The 20,453-nt window shown below is 41.5% G+C and overlaps 1 protein-coding gene across 4 annotated transcripts in view; it reads left to right on the top strand.

Annotated features, from left to right (window-relative positions):
* The window catches only part of MCC (MCC regulator of WNT signaling pathway), a 348,703-nt gene that overhangs the window by 39,442 nt on the left and 288,808 nt on the right, over positions 1-20,453 (top strand). For 2 of the 4 annotated variants that reach the window (XM_037901552.2, XM_043546967.1), the window contains exon 2: positions 10,818-11,065. The exons of the other annotated variants lie outside the window; for them this stretch is intronic. In XM_037901552.2, the coding sequence (XP_037757480.1) occupies positions 10,818-11,065 (248 nt within the window). The remainder of the gene's footprint in view (positions 1-10,817; positions 11,066-20,453) is intronic. 4 annotated transcript variants of the gene reach the window in all.

The raw sequence follows: 20,453 nt of genomic DNA, 5'->3' as shown, positions 1-20,453 counted from the left end.
GCTCGAAAGTGGTGGCTGCTGGCCAAGGGCCCAGCTCTGAAGGCAGCAGCACAGAACTAAGGGTGGCAGTACCATTCTATGCCATCGTTACTTCTCTGCTTCTGCTGGTGGCACAGCTGCCTTCAGAGCTGGGCAGCTGGAGAATGGCGGCTGCTGACTGGGAGCGCAGCTCTGAAGGAAGCACCGCCGTCAGCAGCAGTTGCACAGAAGTAAAGGTGGCAATACTGCAACCTCCCTACAATAATCTTGTGACCTCCCCTACAACTCCATTTTGGGTCAGGACCCCTACAATTACAACACTGAAATTTCAGATTTAAATATCTGAAATCATGAAATTTATGATTTTTAGAATCCTATGACCGTGAAATTAACCAAAATGGACTGCGACTTTGATAGGGTTCTAATTATATCCTCCAGCATGTGATATTGTTGTTGCTAGTTGATCCCAGTGTGTTTCATCACCATAAAGGCCTGATCCAAATCTTATTGAAGTCAAAGACTTGCATTGACTTCAGTGAGTTTTGGATTATGCTCAAGAGAGGAAAAATGATGATGATAATACCTAGCTCTTAAAGAGAACTTTTGTTAAAGACCTAATCACATATTTGCATATCTTAGGCTCCAATCCAGCAAAGAACTTTAAACACATTATTAACTTCAAGAATGTGAGATCTCTTGAAGTCATGGGACAACTACTGTTCATAAAGTAAGCATTTGCTTTATGTATTTATTTGCTGTATTCAAGCCTGAGAGAGCATGGAAAAATCTGAGTCATTCTGACTATAAATCATAATAATTCAGCTAGTTCATATTTTTATGACTTCCTACTAATTGTATTACTAAGGATATTTTGTGAATACAGGATTCTTTTTTCTTTAGTTAAGATGATCTTGCTGCTTATTCCAGACCTGAAGTCATAAGCCTCTGATGTCACAATTGGTAGCTGTGGAAACTGCAATTTTTAAATGGTTAATTTTGTGCCTCAGGGTATTTTTGAGTGGGAATTAATCAGGAATATAAAGGAAGAGAAGTATGTATTCCGGTTAGATGTTAATCTCGATGTGCAGGTATTTACATGAACAAATTCCCATACATCTTCTAGATGATGTGTATGTAGCTTTTAAACAGATTCCTTGGAAAATATTTTGTTGTATTTTTTTAAAAAAGGGAAAAAAAAGTATTATTCTGATAATATGAGAATAGAGGGAAACGGATAAAGCTAATGTCATTCCAGAATGGTTGACATACTCAGGTGTGAACTGGATCAATAATTTCACTAGCATTCGATGTCTTTGGCTAATTAATTAGTGTCTGATTATCATAGCATAAAAAACAGTTTCTTATAATTCATATTAACCCTTCTCACTGACCTCCCACATATTTCCGACTTCATTTGGTTCAGAGTCTCTAGATTGCAGTGTATTAAAATTATAGGTGTTATCTAATCTCTGTATTTAGAGAGCAAGGAGGGAAATCAAAAGGAACATATATAACAATTGCTCATGATTGCTTACTCTTTTAATCCTTGTTTTCCTGTAGGGGCCCTTCCTCCCCCGGTTTATCATTTTGTGGTGTTATTTCTGTCTTAAGCCCTGATCCAGAAAACACATATGCACATGTTTAACTTTAAGTACATGAGTAGGAATTCTGTCTTATTTATTTTAGGCACTCATATGGCCCAATTCAGTAGTATCTAAGAACCCCACAGTATTTAATGTATTTATTCAACCCCCCCCATCCCAATGTGAGGTAGGGAAATAGTATTATCCCCATTTCACGGATGGGGAACTGAGCCATATAGAGGGTAAATGACTTGCCCAAAGTCACAGAGGAAACTTGTGGTGGTGTAAGGGCTTAAACCTGGGTCTGTCCAGTGCTAAGCTACTACCCTAACCACTAGATTCTGTGTGTGATTGGATGACAGTCTCCTTTTAAGAAAGACTGGGATCCAGTGCATCCGTGGCTTATCAGCTGCCTCCCATTTGGGCTTAAAAGAGGGCACCTGGGGCATAAAAATGGGAGATACTGAGACAGTGGAGAGTCAGTCAAGAAAGGGGCAGGTGAGAGCTGCCTGAGGAGGGAAGGAGAGACCCAAGGAGAAACAGGAGCAGCAGAGAAGAACTGGAACAGAGAGCCATTAGGAAGAACAAAAGAGGAAAGTTGATGGTGAGGACTGGCTGGAGCTCCGGAACCCTGTCGAGTTACAGGAGAGCTCTTGCAGAGGCCACAGGAACAAGGTGAAGAACGAGCCTGGTTTGGGAAGCTAAGCCCAAAACAAGAGGGTTGATACTGGATGCTGGGTCCCAGGAGCAGGGGTAGGACTCACAGGCAGAGAGGCCTGGGTGTGTGGAACACTGTGGCAAGCCCCCTTGTAGCAGACCTGAGTGGAGGTCTGCAGGAACCTGAGCCCAGAACAAGGGGGCTGGTCCTGGGGGTGGTGGAGTGGAAAGGCCTAGCTGAATGGAACACTGCGGGGAGCTCTGTCACAGGAGACCTGATTTGGGACTATTGGAAAAGTGTGAGTGGGAGATGAGTGAATCTGGGAACTCTCAGGTGGGGAGTGGCCTGGAGAGTGGAGCCCTAGAACAAGGACAAAAAGACTGGAAATAGACTGGAGAGGGACTTGTGGGAGGGTGAGCTGGAAATGATGTTTTGGGAGCGAGCAGCATGGGAAACTGCCATGAACCTGTGGTACTTTGGGGTTTTGGAGAGAGCTGTTTTATCTTGAGGGTTCTGTGGATTGTCATGTGTACGTGAATAAATTATGTCCAAAGATGGCACTTTGAAGTGGACACTGGGAGACTTTATTCCTTTCTACTGGCAAAAGAAGGGGAAACCGGGGCAGGCATACATGTTGTGCCATGGTCTGCTACAGAAAGGTGTTCGAGGAAGGGCTACCATGTCACACTATGTAATATTAAAGTGCTATCTTTATATCAATTATTATTGATGTCAGTTTTTGTTCTCTATAATAGAAAAAATAAAAATATGCGTAAAATTGTATCCTGAATTATAAGTCATTTATAGGTTTCAGAGTAGCAGCCGTGTTAGTCTGTATCTGCAAAAAGAACAGGAGTACTTGTGGCACCTTAGAGACTAACCAATTTATTAGACCATAAGCTTTCGTGGGCTACAGCCCACTTCATCGGATGTATAGAACGGAACATATAGTAAGAAGAGATATATATACATATATCATATATATATATACACATACAGATAAGTTGGAAGTTACCATACAAACTGTGAGAGGCTGATTAGTTAAGATGAGCTATTATCAGCAGGAGAAAAAAACTTTTGTAGTGATAATCAAGATGGCCCATTTAGGCAGTTGACAAGAAGGTGTGAGGATACTTAACTTAAGGAAATAGATTCAATATGTGTAATGACCCAGCCACTCCCAGTCTCTATTCAAACCCAAATTAATGGTATCTAGTTTGCATATGAATTCAAGCAAACTAGATATGTTCCATGCATGTGTTCCGTTCTGTGCATCCGATGAAGTGGGCTGTAGCCCATGAAAGTTTATGCTCTAATAAATTTGTTTAAAGAAAAGGAGTACTTGTGGCACCTTAGAGACTAACCAATTTATTTGAGCATAAGGTTTTGTGAGCTACAGCTCACTTCATCGGATGCATACTATGGAAAATACAGAAGATGTTTGTTTTTATACACACAAATCATGAAAAAATGGGTGTTTATCACTACAAAAGGTTTTCTCTCCCCCCACCCCACTCTCCTGCTGGTAATAGCTTATGTAAAGTGATCACTCTTCTTAAAATGTGTATGATAATCAAGGTGGGCCATGTCCAGCACAAATCCAGGTTTCCCCCCGCAACCACCCCCAAACAAACCCACTCTCCTGTTGGTAATAGCTTATGTAAAGTGATCACTCTCCTTACAATGTGTATGATAATCAAGGTGGGCCATTTCCAGCACAAATCCAGGTTTTCTCCCCACCCCCCCAACACACACACACACACACAAACCCACTCTCCTGTTGGTAATAGCTTATCTAAAGTGATTACTCTCCTTACAATGTGTATGATAATCAAGGTGGGCCATTTCCAGCACAAATCCAGGGTTTTACAAGAACGTCGGAGGGGGGGCGGGGGGGTTAGGAAAACAAGGGGAAATAGATTACCTTGCATAATGACTTAGACACTCCCAGTCTCTATTCAAGCCTAAGTTAATTGTATCCAATTTGCAAATGAATTCCAATTCAACAGTCTCTCGCTGGAGTCTGGTTTTGAAGTTTTTTTGTTGTAATATCGCAACTTTCATGTCTGTAATCGCGTGACCAGAGAGATTGAAGTGTTCTCCGACTGGTTTATGAATGTTATAATTCTTGACATCTGATTTGTGTCCATTTATTCTTTTACATAGAGACTGTCCAGTTTGACCAATGTACATGGCAGAGGTGCATTGCTGGCACATGATGGTATATATCACATTGGTAGATGTGCAGATGAGCGAGCCTCTGATATTGTGGCTGATGTGATTAGGCCCTATAATGGTGTCCCTGAATAGATATGTGGACACAGTTGGCAACGGGCTTTGTTGCAAGGATAGGTTCCTGGGTTAGTGTTTTTGGTGTGTGGTTGCTGGTGAGTATTTGCTTCAGGTTGGGGGGCTGTCTGTAGGCAAGGACTGGCCTGTCTCCCAAGATTTGTGAGAGTGATGGGTCGTCCTTCAGGATAGGTTGTAGATCCTTGATAATGCATTGGAGAGGTTTTAGTTGGGGGCTGAAGGTGACGGCTAGTGGCGTTCTGTTATTTTCTTTCTTGGGCCTGTCCTGTAGTAGGTGACTTCTGGGTACTCTTCTGGCTCTGTCAATCTGTTTCTTCACTTCAGCAGGTGGGTATTGTGGTTGTAAGAACGCTTGATAGAGATCTTGTAGGTGTTTGTCTCTGTCTGAGGGGTTGGAGCAAATGCGGTTGTATCGCAGAGCTTGGCTGTAGACAATGGATCGTGTGGTGTGGTCAGGGTGAAAGCTGGAGGCATGTAGGTAGGAATAGCGGTCAGTAGGTTTCTGGTATTGGGTGGTGTTTATGTGACCATCATTTATTAGCACTGTAGTGTCCAGGAAGTGGATCTCTTGTGTGGACTGGTCCAGGCTGAGGTTGATGGTAGGATGGAAATTGTTGAAATCATGGTGGAATTCCTCAAGAGCTTCTTTTCCATGGGTCCAGATGATGAAGATGTCATCAATATAGCGCAAGTAGAGTAGGGGCGTTAGGGGACGAGAGCTGAGGAAGCGTTGTTCTAAGTCAGCCATAAAAATGTTGGCATACTGTAGGGCCATGCAGGTACCCATAGCAGTGCCTCTGATTTGAAGGTATACATTGTCTCCAAATGTAAAATAGTTATGGGTAAGGACAAAGTCACAAAGTTCAGCCACCAGGTTAGCCGTGACATTATCGGGGATAGTGTTCTTGACAGCTTGTAGTCCATCTTTGTGTGGAAAGGGGGCTTCTACATCCATAGTGGCCAGGATGGTGTTATCAGGAAGATCACCGATGGATTGTAGTTTCCTCAGGAAGTCAGTGGTGTCTCGAAGGTAGCTGGGAGTGCTGGTAGCGTAGGGCCTGAGGAGGGAGTCTACATAGCCAGACAATCCTGCTGTCAGGGTGCCAATGCCTGAGATGATGGGGCGCCCAGGATTTCCAGGTTTATGGATCTTAGGTAGTAGATAGAATATCCCAGGTCGGAATTCCAGGGGTGTGTCTGTGCGGATTTGATCTTGTGCTTTTTCAGGGAGTTTCTTGAGCAAATGCTGTAGTTTCTTTTGGTAACTCTCAGTGGGATCAGAGGGTAATGGCTTGTAGAAAGTGGTGTTGGAGAGCTGCCGAGCAGCCTCTTGTTCATATTCCGACCTATTCATGATGACAACAGCACCTCCTTTGTCAGCCTTTTTGATGATGATGTCAGAGTTGTTTCTGAGGCTGTGGATGGCATTGTGTTCTGCACGGCTGAGGTTGTGGGGCAAGTGATGCTGCTTTACCACAATTTCAGCCCGTGCACGTCGGCGGAAGCACTCTATGTAGAAGTCCAGTCTGCTGTCTCGACCTTCAGGAGGAGTCCACCTAGAATCCTTCTTTTTGTACTGTTGGTAGGGAGGTCTCTGTGGATTAGTATGTTGTTCAGAGGTGTGTTGGAAATATTCCTTGAGTTGGAGACGTCGAAAATAGGATTCTAGGTCACTACAGAACTGTATCATGTTCGTGGGGGTGGAGGGGCAGAAGGCAGAATTCATTTGCAAATTGGATACAATTAACTTAGGCTTGAATAGAGACTGGGAGTGTCTAAGTCATTATGCAAGGTAACCTATTTCCCCTTGTTTTCCTAACCCCCCACCCCCCTTCCTCAAACGTTCTTGTTAAACCCTGGATTTGTGCTGGAAATGGCCCACCTTGATTATCATACACATTGTAAGGAGAGTGATCACTTTAGATAAGCTATTACCAACAGGAGAGTAGGTTTGTTTGGGGGGTGTGGCCGGGGGGGGGGGGGGGGGAGAAAACCTGGATTTGTGCTGGACATGGCCCACCTTGATTATCATACATATTGTAAGGAGAGTGATCACTTTACATAAGCTATTACCAGCAGGAGAGTGGGGTGGGGGGAGAGAAAACCTTTTGTAGTGATAAACATCCATTTTTTCATGATTTGTGTGTATAAAAACAAACATCTTCTGTATTTTCCATAGTATGCATCCGATGAAGTGAGCTGTAGCTCACAAAACCTTATGCTCAAATAAATTGGTTAGTCTCTAAGGTGTCACAAGTACTCCTTTTCTTTTTGCGAATACAGACTAACACGGCTGTTACTCTGAAGCCTGTAATAAATTGGTTAGTCTCTATGGGCCACAAGTACTCCTGTTCTTTTTGCAGTCATTTATAGTCAGCATACATCATGCGATTTACATCTTCCATAATAAACTCATTTTTAAGCTAAGTGGGGAATTTTTTTGGCTAAAATACACTGTCATCAAGAATGTGGTTTTTTTATTGTTTTTATATTCTAGTTCCACCATAAAAGCCTGTGCCAGGAGGCCTGGTGGGGCAGCTGTTCTGGAATTACAGATTTATAAAGCTCCAGGCAATCTATAACTTTTTTTGTATAGAACAGATGGACATTGACTGTAATGTCAAATGGCTGTAGTGCAACACATGCTGTAAATTTATTATATAAGAATTTCAGGTACTTATTCCACACACACAAACTTCCTGCACAATATTCAGAATATTATTGGTTTCCTAAGTAGTATTAAATTAAATTCAGAGTCTTGTATTTGCACTATATGAGCAAGAAACTTAATTTTTTTTCACAAAAACTGAAATTGATGGTATAGGTCCTTTGCTGGTTAGGGAGAGTTTCTCATTCACGAGTGGTAACTAAGCGAGTGAATTTTTTCAGCACTGTTCTAGGGCCCTGAGTCAGCAAAGCATGTATTTTAAGTATTTCACTGAACCAGAGCCTAGATCATTAATGGGAATATCAGATATTTGAACCGTGGGTTCCTGAAGGTACATTCCTTCCTACTGTTCCTCAGGAGTCTCATTGTTAATGGCTATTCCTTTTTTAGGAACCAATTTTTGATCCATACAGTGTTGTTTTTATCTGGTTAGTATTGAGGCATTTTTTTTCCATTGTGCCTTATCCTCCCTGTCCTTTCAACTGCTACCATATATTATTCTTTTACAAATTGTGTTCTGTCTCCTTCTGGAGAAAACACAAAAGAAGGATCTTCTGGATCGAAGACATGCAAGCATCTGTGGAAGGTTTCTCCTTCATCGCCCAATCATAATCCAAGGGACACTACAATGGCTCTTCCCTCCCTCAGACAAAACAAAGGGTGGCATCAGTGCCAGTGTAAGGGCTAAATTTTATAATTGTACTATAAGAATTGATGTAAACTTTAATTTCATTCTGCCATCCACCCTTTTTGAATAATAGAAAGGAATGATTATCTGAGACTGGGATCCTGTTTCCCATATGCGTTATAATTAGGACCTGTTATAAAGTTTAGTTAGTAAAAGACAGGATTTTGTATTGTGTCTATAATAAATAGATTAAAGAAATGTTGAGGGCCTGAAGCCCCAATGTAAATTGTTTTAGTTATAAGATTTAGCAAGACTTAATTTATGATGTATTCTGTATACCTTTGAAGGTTTCTGTGAGAGACTGTTTGTGTAAATAAGAAATGCATGCATCAGGAAAAGATAAGGTGTAAAAGCCATCACAAATGTCCAGATGGTCAGGAAAAAGTGAGAGACTTGGAAACACCAGGAGACAATCAGAAAATATCCATTGTATCGGAGGCTAAACATGTTAGCAGCATTGACGACCTCAGAGGTGAGGCAGGCACCCGCGAAAGCGAGACAACAAATAGGAGATAACGATGGGAACCCCGACAATAACCATCAAATGATAACAGCAGAAAATCCCAAGATTAACACCAGTTAAGGACTAATGATTACAGGATGACATTGCAAAATGCATGGACTCAAATGGGAATTTACAAGTATAAAAATGGGGTGTTTTGCCATGGAACTCTGGGTTCAGTCCTGCAAAGCCTCGGAGCATCAGATTGCAACCGGCAGAGCCTAGCTCCTCACTTGTGCTCAATCTAACTGGCCATTAGATTGACTTGAGCTACAACAGACTGGTAACTATAAAGACCATCTGCAGGACTTTTGTGTGTGTGTATGTGTTGTGTGACTGAAAAGCCTATGCTAACTGTTGTATTTTCAATAAATATGGCGTATTTGCCTTCTCTCTTATAAAAGATCCCTTGTGCTTTATATAGCATAACACCAGTGTCCTTGAATGGTTATTTTTGGCAGTGTGTTTAGTTTGATTTACATGCATCAATCTTAATTACATTTCATACAAAAAGGTATGCACAGTTATGCCTACCCTTAGAATTGATTTTGTTGCAACTTTCTTGTTGCTTTTTGAGATTTGGAGGAATGTGTGGATCTGAATTAAGAGTTTTCCTTCCCTTTTGTCACTTTCATTGAACAATTGGAACAACTATGATTTAAAAAAGTAATCAGAAAGTCTGAGAACAGGCTTGAAACCGACTGTTCAAAATAGTATTTCTCCCTTCTTTTTTCCCCTCCCTCCTTGGGTTTTTAACTTACTGCTTTACCTCTCCTGAGTGAAATGGAAACTGGAGCACTCATCCATCTTCTGAGAGATTAGTTTAAATATTATCTATTCCTAATACTTACCTGTGAGAACTATCTAACAGGATACTGTAATGCGGGGTTTCCAAACTTTTTGCTTTCATGATGCAGTTTTGAAACTTACTTCTTTCCTGTGACCCCAGACAGCAACACAGCAACCAAGGAATCCACACATTAAGTACCGGTACTTTATTTAGTGCTGTCTAATGTGACATATGGGCTTGCGTGTTGCAACACAGCTTCTTGACGTCTGGCAACTTGATAGAAATTGCACATCTAATCAGTAGATCAGTATCAAGACTTGATGGACACAAGTGTACTGAATCCAGCTTCACACAAATGTGTGCTTGCAAATGGCACTATCAGTTTCAAGTCAAGTGTTCAGAGTTCAGGGTATTCATTCTTGACAGTGAACCAGAACTCTGGGAGAGAACGTTTGGGCATGTATTCCTTGCAAGAATTGATCACAGAAAATTTTGCTGAGCTGTTCAATTTCAGCTACTGGCAGAGCCATGGCATCACTGAAAGGCTTGCACTGAAAGGCTTGCAACCAAGGATACTTTGTCATGTCCACACTGGGGAAAAAGGATGCAAACTGTTCCTCTATGACTGAGATGCTCAGTCATCACCTGTGTCTGCGAGGAACTTGCAGCACAGAGACAGTGACTTAGAATGATTCTTTATCGAGTGCCAACAGGGTACTCTTGTTGGCATAAAAGAAAACATGGGCCTTGCCTTAAGGTGCTTACAAGTCATTGCAGATTACCATCTCAGAAAAGGTTAGCACAGGCTCCTACCAACTCAAGCAGAGAGGAGGCTCTGTTGATAAGGCTGCTGCTCACAAAGAACTGGATTCAAGTCTTTCACTTGGATGCTTGCACAGCCAGATGTGCAAATGGCAAAATGGTGCCTGCACAGCCACCTCCCCACAGCCAACATGCCTGCACCTGTTTCACCAATGCCATGCCAAGAAGCTGCTTTTTTACACGCACTGTATGTGTGAGATCCACCATTTTGTAGATTAAAATGGCAGCCTCCTGGCGTGGCGTTTGTGGAGCAGGCCTGGATATGTTTGGGGCAGATGGCAGTGTCTCATGGGGCAAATCTGGCTCGTTGGACCCGTGACCCTATTTGGGGTTGCAAATCACAGTTGGGGGAGCATTGGTGTAATGGTGCAAGGTTCAGTTCTCATTGGCTCTGTATATCTCTGGTAGTAGAAATGTTAGTAACTTAAAATTGGGGATTTATACATTTAATAATATTGTTTTTAATATTTTCCCCCTTTTCTGCTCTTTCTGTGGTGCGTTTTGCTTCAGCATAACTGAATAGAAGTCTAAATCTTTCTGGTAAATATGGTTAAAATCTGGACATACAATCTCATAAGGGGTTGTCGTGTGCAGCTTTGCCAAGAAACAATGGGAGTTCATAACTTAACTTTGTTCAGGCTTTATTCCTGTGATTGAAATCTGCCGACCTCACAGTTCCTTTATTGGATTCACAAAATTCAGAGCTGCTGTATTAGATTTAAATGTCTGTGAATAAATGGATTTCCAGATTAGACAGGGTTAGCATTGTTTTATGAACTAAATTGCTTTTTTCTCCCCCCTCCCCGCCCTCGCCCAGGAATGACTTGCTGATGGTGTGCCGTCAGTTGAATATGGAGGAGTCTGTTGCTGAGATCATGCACCAACTGGGAGCAGATGAAAATGGGAAAATTTCCTTTCGGGATTTTACTCGGTGCCGCATGCAGCTTGTGCGAGAAATCAGGAAAGAGGAAGTGGAACTTTCTGTGAAATCAGATGACTCTTGTAAAAAGAAGTTGTTAAGGTACAGAATAGCCTCCTGGCCAACGAGCAGTGATAACAGTTTGGGTAGGTACAATTTCAAATACTCCTCCAGGGATAAATAATGAATGCTGATGTCCTGGCTCTGTTAAGTTAATGGGAGTATTTCCATTAACTTTACTGGGGCCAGGATTTCACTCAAAGGGTTTTGCAAGATCATCAGATTATTCATTATTAATGATAAAAATCTATTAAGTGCCCATCATCATGGTATCTGGTCATGCATCCGACGAAGTGGGTATTCACCCACGAAAGCTTATGCTCCAATAAGTCTGTTAGTCTATAAGGTGCCACAGGACTCTTTGCTGCATTTATAAGAGAAGTACGGAACAACCTTTTTGTAAAACTCATGGGCACATAGATTGTGACCCTACTGCAGCAACAGGTTCACTTCCCTGAAAGGACGGGAGACAGATCGCTCAGCTGATTGTTAAAGTGCTAGGAAACTTCGGGACTACATTGACTGGAAAGCCTGAAGAAATATATAGGTAGAAACATTAAAGACAAGAAGAACACAGTACCCTCTAGTCCATCTTCCTTATCAAGGAAGTCTTACCCTGTTTCTCAGCTGGTGTCCAATTCTGATTTCCTTAGAATTTAGTATATTTCTGTACGAACATGAGAGTTGCCAGCCTGGGTCAGAAAATCACTTCATCTAGTCCAGTATGTTATGATTGAGGAGAATATGAAATCCCCTCCTTCCCTTCCCCGCGCCCCAAAATAAACCAAACCAAACAAAAAAACCCCCATAACACCTGACCAGATGAGCAATTCTGTGCATGAAGTTTATTTAATGCATTTTCCTAAGTGGACAATTGAATTAATATTTTTCTTATCATTGTTGATATATTTTCACAAAATTTTAAGTATGTCCATGAGATGGTAGAAGCAGGCTGAACATTTAAATTCCCTGCCCATGTTATTATTTTCCATTCCATGCAGATTAAGCCTCACTTTACGTCTGTCACTTCGCTTTAGTTTTGGTTATATTTTAGACCTGTTGGAAACTTCATGATTTCTATACAGTTATCCTGCTTTGATTTTTCCCATGCTCCAGAGAAGTTCAGTGGTCATGCTGCTATTAAAAACACTTCACAGGGCACAAACATAATATGACCTGGAGCATGCTAGTAGTCCTGACTAATGAGCTACAAGTTTCACTGCCTCTTCAGGGGCACATATCCTCTTTTTATTTAGTCAGGACTTGGAGAGCTAGTGATGTTATTTGAACCTGCTCCCTATTGCTTTGTAAACATTGCTTAAGACACGAGACATCAAAATGTGCTAATTAATACAAATAAACTTGATGGATGCTGATTTTTTGGAGGAGGGTGTATTGTTTTTAATAACCGGTGTCTTCAAAGACTGTTTATAGGCCTTTCCTCAAGATTTATTTCCATGTGATGTGTCAGCCACTGTTATCCCTTGAAAGTTTCTATCCAAAGTCCATATGGAGTGCATAAATTACAGAAACTCCAAATTCATTTAGCTGCCACTGAGCAGCAGGGGTCCTGGTGACCTGCAGCAAAGGAATCTGCCTTCTTTGAAGGGACTTTTACATTAAGGAGTTTGTTTGGAGAGCAAATAGTTCAGGCCTCGTGAAAAAGAAGGCCTTTCAGCTATCTTCTTCACAAAGAGGTGCAAAAATATATATGTACCTATTTAAAGTGAAGCTACAAACTTATACTTCCAGTACCCCAATCACTGCATCCCATTACATAGCAACGTAAAAGCAAGTGAAAAATAAAATTTCATAATAACTAACTATTATTCCTAACTGATTGTTGCAACTTGACTTCTGTAGATAATCTCGCTTTTCTCTCATGCCGTCATTGACTAGAGAATCTTTATAACATCCCTGCCAGTAAGTATTGTTAACTCCATTTTACAGATGGGGATGCAGCTGAAGCTAGGGAGGTTAAGTGACTTTCTTCAGGCCAAGGAAGGGGCAGTGTTAATCGTGATTAGCACTCAGAAATCAGACTGTGCCCTCCCCCTCATTCTGTGCTCAGTCCACTGTGACTAGACCACAATATTGGTCAGAGTAATTAACCATTGGGACAATTTACAAAGGGTCATGGTGGGTTCTCCATCACTGACCATTTTAAAATCAAGATTGGATGTTTTTTCTAAAAGATCTGCTCTGGAAATGATTTTGGGGAAGTTCTCTGTCCTGTGTAATACAGGAGGTCAGATTAGATGATGACAATGGCCCCCTCTGGCCATAAAATCTATTAAACCTGTTTCTGCCATTTCATTTAAATGATAGAGTAGGACAGTGGACTGAACCTTTCATTTGAATACATGACAAAGCAGAACACTTTAAAAGTCACTAGAATAACATTTTTCATTTCATTAATGCCGTACTTCCAGGGTTCTCAAAATGCGTTTTGGGTCCAATTCTACACCATTAAAATCAATGGGAGTTTTAACACTGATTTCAAAGTCAGTAGGGTCAAACTGTATACACAGGTGAATATTAAAGTAAGTTCTGTTGCTTAAATGTTATGTTTTTTTAACACAGTAAAAGTAATAAAACATAGGTAAAATTAACTTTGAAAGTCTACTGTTGGGTCTACTGCAGTATCTGTATCCAATCTAGCTCATCAGAATGGATCTTCAGTAGGAAGTATTGAGAGAATTTCAAGTGTCTCCAAGAGACCTGTTGGCACCACTCAGTTACGGAGGCAATAAAGCCATGACAGGTACCTTAAAACCTGTCTTAAATGAGCACTCAAGAGACTGACAGAAATGGATTGCTTAACAAAAGGAACGTTGTAATAATCAAGCAGAATAATAATTCATCAAGCAGTATGTTTGAGGTTACTTTTTTGTGATTTCTTAAAACAGAAAAGTTACCGAATAAAGGTGGCGTCTTTCATAGATAGTACTGTATTTCTTAAAGTTTTGAAAGGTTATACATATTTTATGCAAAAAGTTGCAACAAATGCAATTATGATATATTTATATCTATAGATGTGCCTGGCATTTTACAGACAACTAGTACATTTACTGGATCTTCTATGGTAAAGGAATCTGACTTCAAAAATACAACTTCTAGGCACATTGTAACTTTTGAGAGAACAGATATTATACAAAACTATGTTTTATCAGTAAAATCTTAATTCAGTTGGACAGATGAGTGGTTTTGCTGTCCAACTGGGAGCACTATGGCTACTGATACGATTCCACAGCCCAGATGCTCATATAAGAAAAAAACACAGACCATAAGCAATTCTGAGCTGTTCTAGTTTAGCAGTTCACAATTAATTAATTTGTAACCAATTCCCCTCTTCTCCCTCTAAAAAAGAAAACCCCTGGGCTTCTGATGTAATGATGATTATATCATACCAATCGTGAGAAAAAATTTAAGGAATACCAGCATTTCAGACACAAATTAAGCTTATGGGTAAATATGAGAGGCAGGTCATTTGGGGCTGAAAAATCATTGCTTTTGTTCTGCATTATTCCCGCATTTGATCTCCCTGTAAATAAATTGCGCTTAGAAGTTGATGCGGTGATAATTAAATTTATTTACCCTATATTTAATTAAAAGCTACAGAGTGATAGCTCAGATTTACCCCCAAGTAGTGCAGATTCTTTCTCAGATTCACCCAGAAATTTTCACCCACGATTTATTTGACTTGTACAGCTATTCTGATTGTCTGGTTTAATTTATATATACATTGGGGTAGATAAACATATATTAACTAGTAATGGATCGGTTTGTTGACGTGTAAATATTCTTTTGATACTCTCATCTCTCTGTTGTACAATAGCAGATATCCGGTCATTGCAGGTCAGCTTTCTTTCAGAGAAAAAATCAGTGATACAGAGTTGGGTATATTCTTAGTGCAACTTATTTACACACACACACACACACACACACCCCTTACCTGTCCCGGAACAGAAATGTCATGCAGGCGTTCCTCACTTCCAGGGGTTTTCAGCTCCAGCACTGGTGCCCAGTTCCCAGAAAGCAAATCTGCCTAAAAAAATTGACTCTAGCTAAGAAATTAAGGCAAAGAGCAAACTCCCTTGATGCTTGCCTTAGCTCCTTCAAAGGATTTGCATAAAAAACCCCAACAATCAAGCAGTTCTTCGAAGACTATAATTTGCTTGCACACAAAGAAAAAGAACTTGTAAGAAACTGTATGTGAAACGGTGCCATATGGTGATCCCTGTCATAATTCAGCATATTTGCATATCCATATGCTTCCAAATGAAATGTGAGAACTATAACTCTTCACGGACACCATAAAGAAAAGCCATCCTGAATAACAGGTGGGCTCCCCTGAGAGGGACCATAGTCCTCGTAAACTGCTGCCTGCCTGCCTGCCTGTCTTCACAGTGGTTACCTCCTCTGTTCTGCCCTACCTTTTGCTCAGTTCTGTCTAGCTTACAGAAAGCATCTTATGCACCCCTTGGGCCCTGTTTTCCAGCTTGTCAGGGGGAAATTACCCGAAAGCACTGATCCTGCAGGTTGACGGCTGCATAGAATGGATAGGGATAATTCCTCTGATAGGGAAATTGTGTGTGAACCAGCTTCCTATTCCCCAGTCTGATCTGGGGAATTGTTCTGTGTCCTCTTGTGGCACTAGGGGCATTATTGCCTATCTTGTTTGCTCTAGGATGTTTTAGATTTTCTTCAGTCAGTGTTCAAGAGGGGTCTTGAATATCAGTTATTCACCTGATGATCCATCATTGAGACTTTATCCTGCAGGTTCAGATGTGACCTTCATTTGACCCCTTAGGACAGACTTCTTCACTTATGATGGCCTTTCTTATTGTGCTGATCTTGGACAGTTGAGGGAGTGAATTCAGCTTTCATTTTCTCTCCTTAGTTCTTTTCAAAAAGCTGATTTTTAACTTTCTTTGTGAATTTGTTCACAAGGTGAATACCAAATTCCACCTGAGCAAACCCCCTCTCATCTCCTTTCCTCCATGACAAGAGGCTACATTAGTGGATGGTAAGAATATTATCAAATTTTGCCTTCCCCATTCTCAAAAGTGTAAATGATCAAAGCCGTTGTTCATCTGATTTGAGAGTTACAACAAGGGTAAGGCAGTGACAAAAACCACCATCGCTTGGTGGGTTTTAGGTTGCATTCTCACAGCACATGCCCAGATTGTTGGTTTTGTTCTGAACTTGTCAGACACTATTTGGCTAGAGAAGTCTCCTCTTCATGGGAGTGAATGTGCTGAAGCATCCAGTTCCAAGGTATGCTAGGTATGCTGTCAACATGAATGACAGTGACATATGTCCTGAATATGTCACTGTCAACTGGACCTTGCTGTTTCTCAGTGTGACTGTGGGGCCATGCTAGTCACACAATAAGTGTTTGCTGCCTCTTGGAGTTACCACTTGCTACATCTGCTGTCTGATTATTAATTCACAGTCGTAGGATTGGAGAGAGACATACATGGCGAGGGAGAATTACTTGGTGGTAATCTTGTTCATTGTAGTCTTCTCTTCTCACACCCTACATCCTAGCCTCTTCCCCACTGGGTGATGTGCTGCTACTTGTTTTTTCTCTCTCGCTAACTTGTAGTCTCTTCCTTCTCTATGGCTCTGGAAGTTGCTCTGATGGGAGGGAAGGCTGTTGTTACTGAGGTTTAGTTAACCCATGGGGGGCAAAGGAGTTCAGAACTCTTTGCAGTCTTGTTTACAGTAGGTGATACTGTAACCTGTCTGTCCATTATACCACTGTTGTTGGATGGTAGAAGGAGAGACTATGCTAGTAGAATTAGCAGTACGTAAATTTGTTTTACACCATACTGGCTCTAACTCTCTCTGAAAAGAAACATGTCTTTGGAGCTTCTTTTAGATTTTGGGAGCCATTATTGCCACAGCCAAATCTGAGTCTTTATCCTGTCACTCATTGCTTAGGGCACAAAAAAGTCTCCACCATCCCTGTCTATCCTGGGCCCTTCTTTGCATATCCTCTGTGTTGCAAAGTCCCATACGTTTTCCTTCTCTTAGTACTGTTTAGTGGAGGGATTATTTTGATTGTCCCCTTTTACATATTCCTACAGCTGCCCAGTGGCATGCCAGCCATGGCACATGCTCTGGCTTCAGTCTGAACACATGTCCTAGACATTTCCGTCTTCTTTTCTAGATAACTTTGGAGATAAGGAGTTGTTAAACTCTGACTAATCTCAGAATTGGTTATAAATTCAATCCATTTAATTCTTAATAATTTCAGAGGCATTTGCTTTTGAAGACATTTAGCTGTCTGTTGTATCTTTGATCAATATCTGGCTTTCACATCCATATGTCAAGGTGGAATTAACATTTGAGTTGAAGATTTGTAGTTTGGTTTTAAAGTTGTAGATTTTCAATGACCAACTCTTATTTAAGATGGTGAATGCAGCAGATGCCTTGCCAATTTGGGACATTATTCCTTCTGGATATCCCCGCTGACATGCACTGCTAAGGTATGTGAAGTGAGTCACCTCTTGGAGTCATTTGCCTTCTTATGTAATGCTTGAGTTGAGAGTTGCTGGGATTCTCATTAGATTTGTTTGGGGGTTTTTTATATCCAGGTGGTGATATAGGCAAATTTGGAAAAAAAAAAAAAGATTCCATGGGAGTACTTCATCTGCTAACTTATGTGTGCTTCCCATTTGAAACTCTGTCAGGGTGTTTAAAGTAAGTTGAGTAATGTATAGGGCCCTACCAAATTCACGGTCCATTTTGGTCAATTTCACAGTCGTAGGATTTTAAAAATTGTAAATTTCATTATTTCAGCTATATAAACCTGAAATTTCATTGTAGGGGTCCTGACCCAAAAAGGAGTTGGAGGGGGGTCGCAAGGTTATTGTAGGGTGGTTGTGGTACTGCTACCCTTACTTGTATGCTGCTGCTGGTGGCGGCGCTGCCTTCAGAGCTGGGCAGCTGGAGAGCGGCGGCTGCTGGCCAGGAGCCCAGTTCTGAAGGCAGAGCCACCAGTAGCAGCAGTGCAGAAGTAAGGATGGCATGGTATGGTACTGCCACCCTTACTTCTGTGCTGCTGCCTGCAGAGCTGGGCCCTCAGTCACCCGTCACGACTCTCCAGCCACCCAGTGTTGAAGGCAGCAGCATAGAAGTAAGGGTAGCATGGTATGGTATTGCCAGCCTTCTGCTCTGCTGCTGGCGGGGCGCTGCCTTCAGAGCTGGGCACCCGGCCAACAGCAGCTGCTCTCCGGCCACCTACCTCTGAAGGCAGTGCAGAAGTAAAGGTGGCAATACTGTGACCCCCCTAAAATAACCTTGCAACCCCCCCTGCAACTCTCATTTGGGTCAGGACCCACATTTGAGAAATGCTGGTCTCCCCCATGAAATCTGTATAGTATAGGGTAAAAGCACACAAAAGACCAGATTTTACGGTCCGTGATGCATTTTTCATGGCCATGAATTTGGTAGGGCACTAGTAATGTAGCATTAAATATGCCACAGTGGGATATTTAGGGCCAGATTCACAATAGGCTTTTGTTTTGTAGACTCTGGCAAAAGGCCCCTAGCTGTGGAAAGTCTTCCAGGAAAATGCTTGTGGTGGAGCACATTTCCCGCATCCTTCCCTCTGCCGGGTTATTTGCAGGCAGACAGCCAGCACAGCCTTTGCTGTGGGTAGGTGTGAGTGTCTTGATGCTCTGCATGTTTGTTATGGTTATGTGATATTGGTAAATTCCAACCCAGAGCTAGGGACAGCATTGCTTTTCAGTTTGTTATTTTTTTTTTAACAAAATAAAAATATTAGCTTACTCAGGTCAAATATTATCTCCTTTCCCTCCTCTTCCATCTTCCTGAATGTTGTGCACCCTCCTTGACATAATTGGCAATGTGTCAGACTTGTACTTTGGATTGTTGCGGTCATTGAAATGGCAGGCCCACATAATGATGATTTCATTTAATTCAGATGAAAATCCAGGTTATGTGGGGTGCAAAGAAGGCAGATTATAGCTGTTTAGTTTTATGCATGGGACTTTTTTTATATAAGAGAAAATAATGGTGTCTGTCCAACCATATATAAATATTTGTGTTTTATAGTCCAGCTATATAGTTTGGAGGGCACATTTGAACTTCATCTAACCTTTGTGCTATTTCAAGATAAATGCACCCTCTTTCTTTCATACACTTTTTAGTAGAGCTAATTAATTTCTGGAGGAAAAGATTATTAGCCTTTTAATACAGATTACAGACAAAATATTAAACTGAGATCCTAACCATTCATGGTCATTAGATAAGAGCACACTTTTTGCAAGTATATAGGTATTTTGGCCAAATTTGAATTGGTTAAAGAAATTTTATCTACCTAAAATTCTCCCTGTAGTTTCATTGGCTATTGTGTTTTCAACATTCCATCCTGAAGTGGTGCTTGATATAACAGTGCACAGAAAAAGAGCAACTGCCTTCTGCCGCAGAACATAAGAGCAGCTACACTGGGTCAGACCAAAGGTCCATCTAGCCCAGTATCCTGTCTTCCAACAGTGGCAAATGCTAGGTGCCCCAGAGGGAATGAACAGAACAGGTAATCATCAAGTGATCCATCCCCAGTTGCCCATTCCCAGCTTGTCCCTAGCCTCTGTTTGCCACACCGTCGCTGCCCATCCTGGCTAATAGCCATTGATGGACCTATCCTCCATGAACTTACCTAGTTCTTTTTTCACCCCTGTTATAGTCTTGTCCTTCACAATATCCTCTGGCAAAGAATATACTGAAGCTTGTAAAATTTGGGATTTTGGGATGAAAGTTGCTATAGAAATGGCAGTTCTTCTTTGAAAAAAGAAAAGGAGTACTTGTGGCACCTTAGAGACTAACCAATTTATTTGAGCATAGGCTTTCGTGAGCTGTAGCTCACGAAAGCTTATGCTCAAATAAACGTTCATGTCAATTGTTCATGTCAATTCCAATCAGGTGTGCGTGTGCCTCGTGCACGGTCGTCGGAAACTTTTCCCCTTAGCAGCTCCCTTCGGGTCGGCTAGGGATCCCCCTGGAGTGGTGCCTCCATGGCTCTCAATATATGACCCTGCCAACCCAACCCCCCTTCAGTTCCTTCTTACCGTCCATGGCGGCATTGGAACTGCGTTTTGCTTGCTTGAAAGTTTTAGTTTTAGCCTAGTACCTAGTTCTACCCAGTTTTTTGTTTTAGTTAGTTGTTTATAGTTAGTATAGAATAGTTTATAGTTAGTTTATAGTATAGTATTGTTGTTTATAGTTAGTATAGAAATTGGTAAGTGGGATTGTTCCTATCCCTCACCCCGCCTTGGGCTTCAGGGTCTCAAGCCCAAGGATTTGTCTTGCGGTGTATGCCGAAAGCCTATGCCTATTAGCGATCCCCACGACTCGTGCCTGAGGTGTCTAGGAGAGGTGCATCAGTCTGAGCGCTGCAAGATTTGTAAGGCTTTCAAGCCTAGAACTAAAAAGGAGCGTGAC

The sequence above is a fragment of the Chelonia mydas genome, chromosome 5, assembly GCF_015237465.2.
Source record: "Chelonia mydas isolate rCheMyd1 chromosome 5, rCheMyd1.pri.v2, whole genome shotgun sequence".
In the NCBI taxonomy this organism is placed as follows: Eukaryota; Metazoa; Chordata; order Testudines; family Cheloniidae; genus Chelonia; species Chelonia mydas.
The sequence above is the reverse complement of the archived record's forward strand: the minus strand, read 5'-3'. Positions and strand labels throughout refer to the sequence as shown.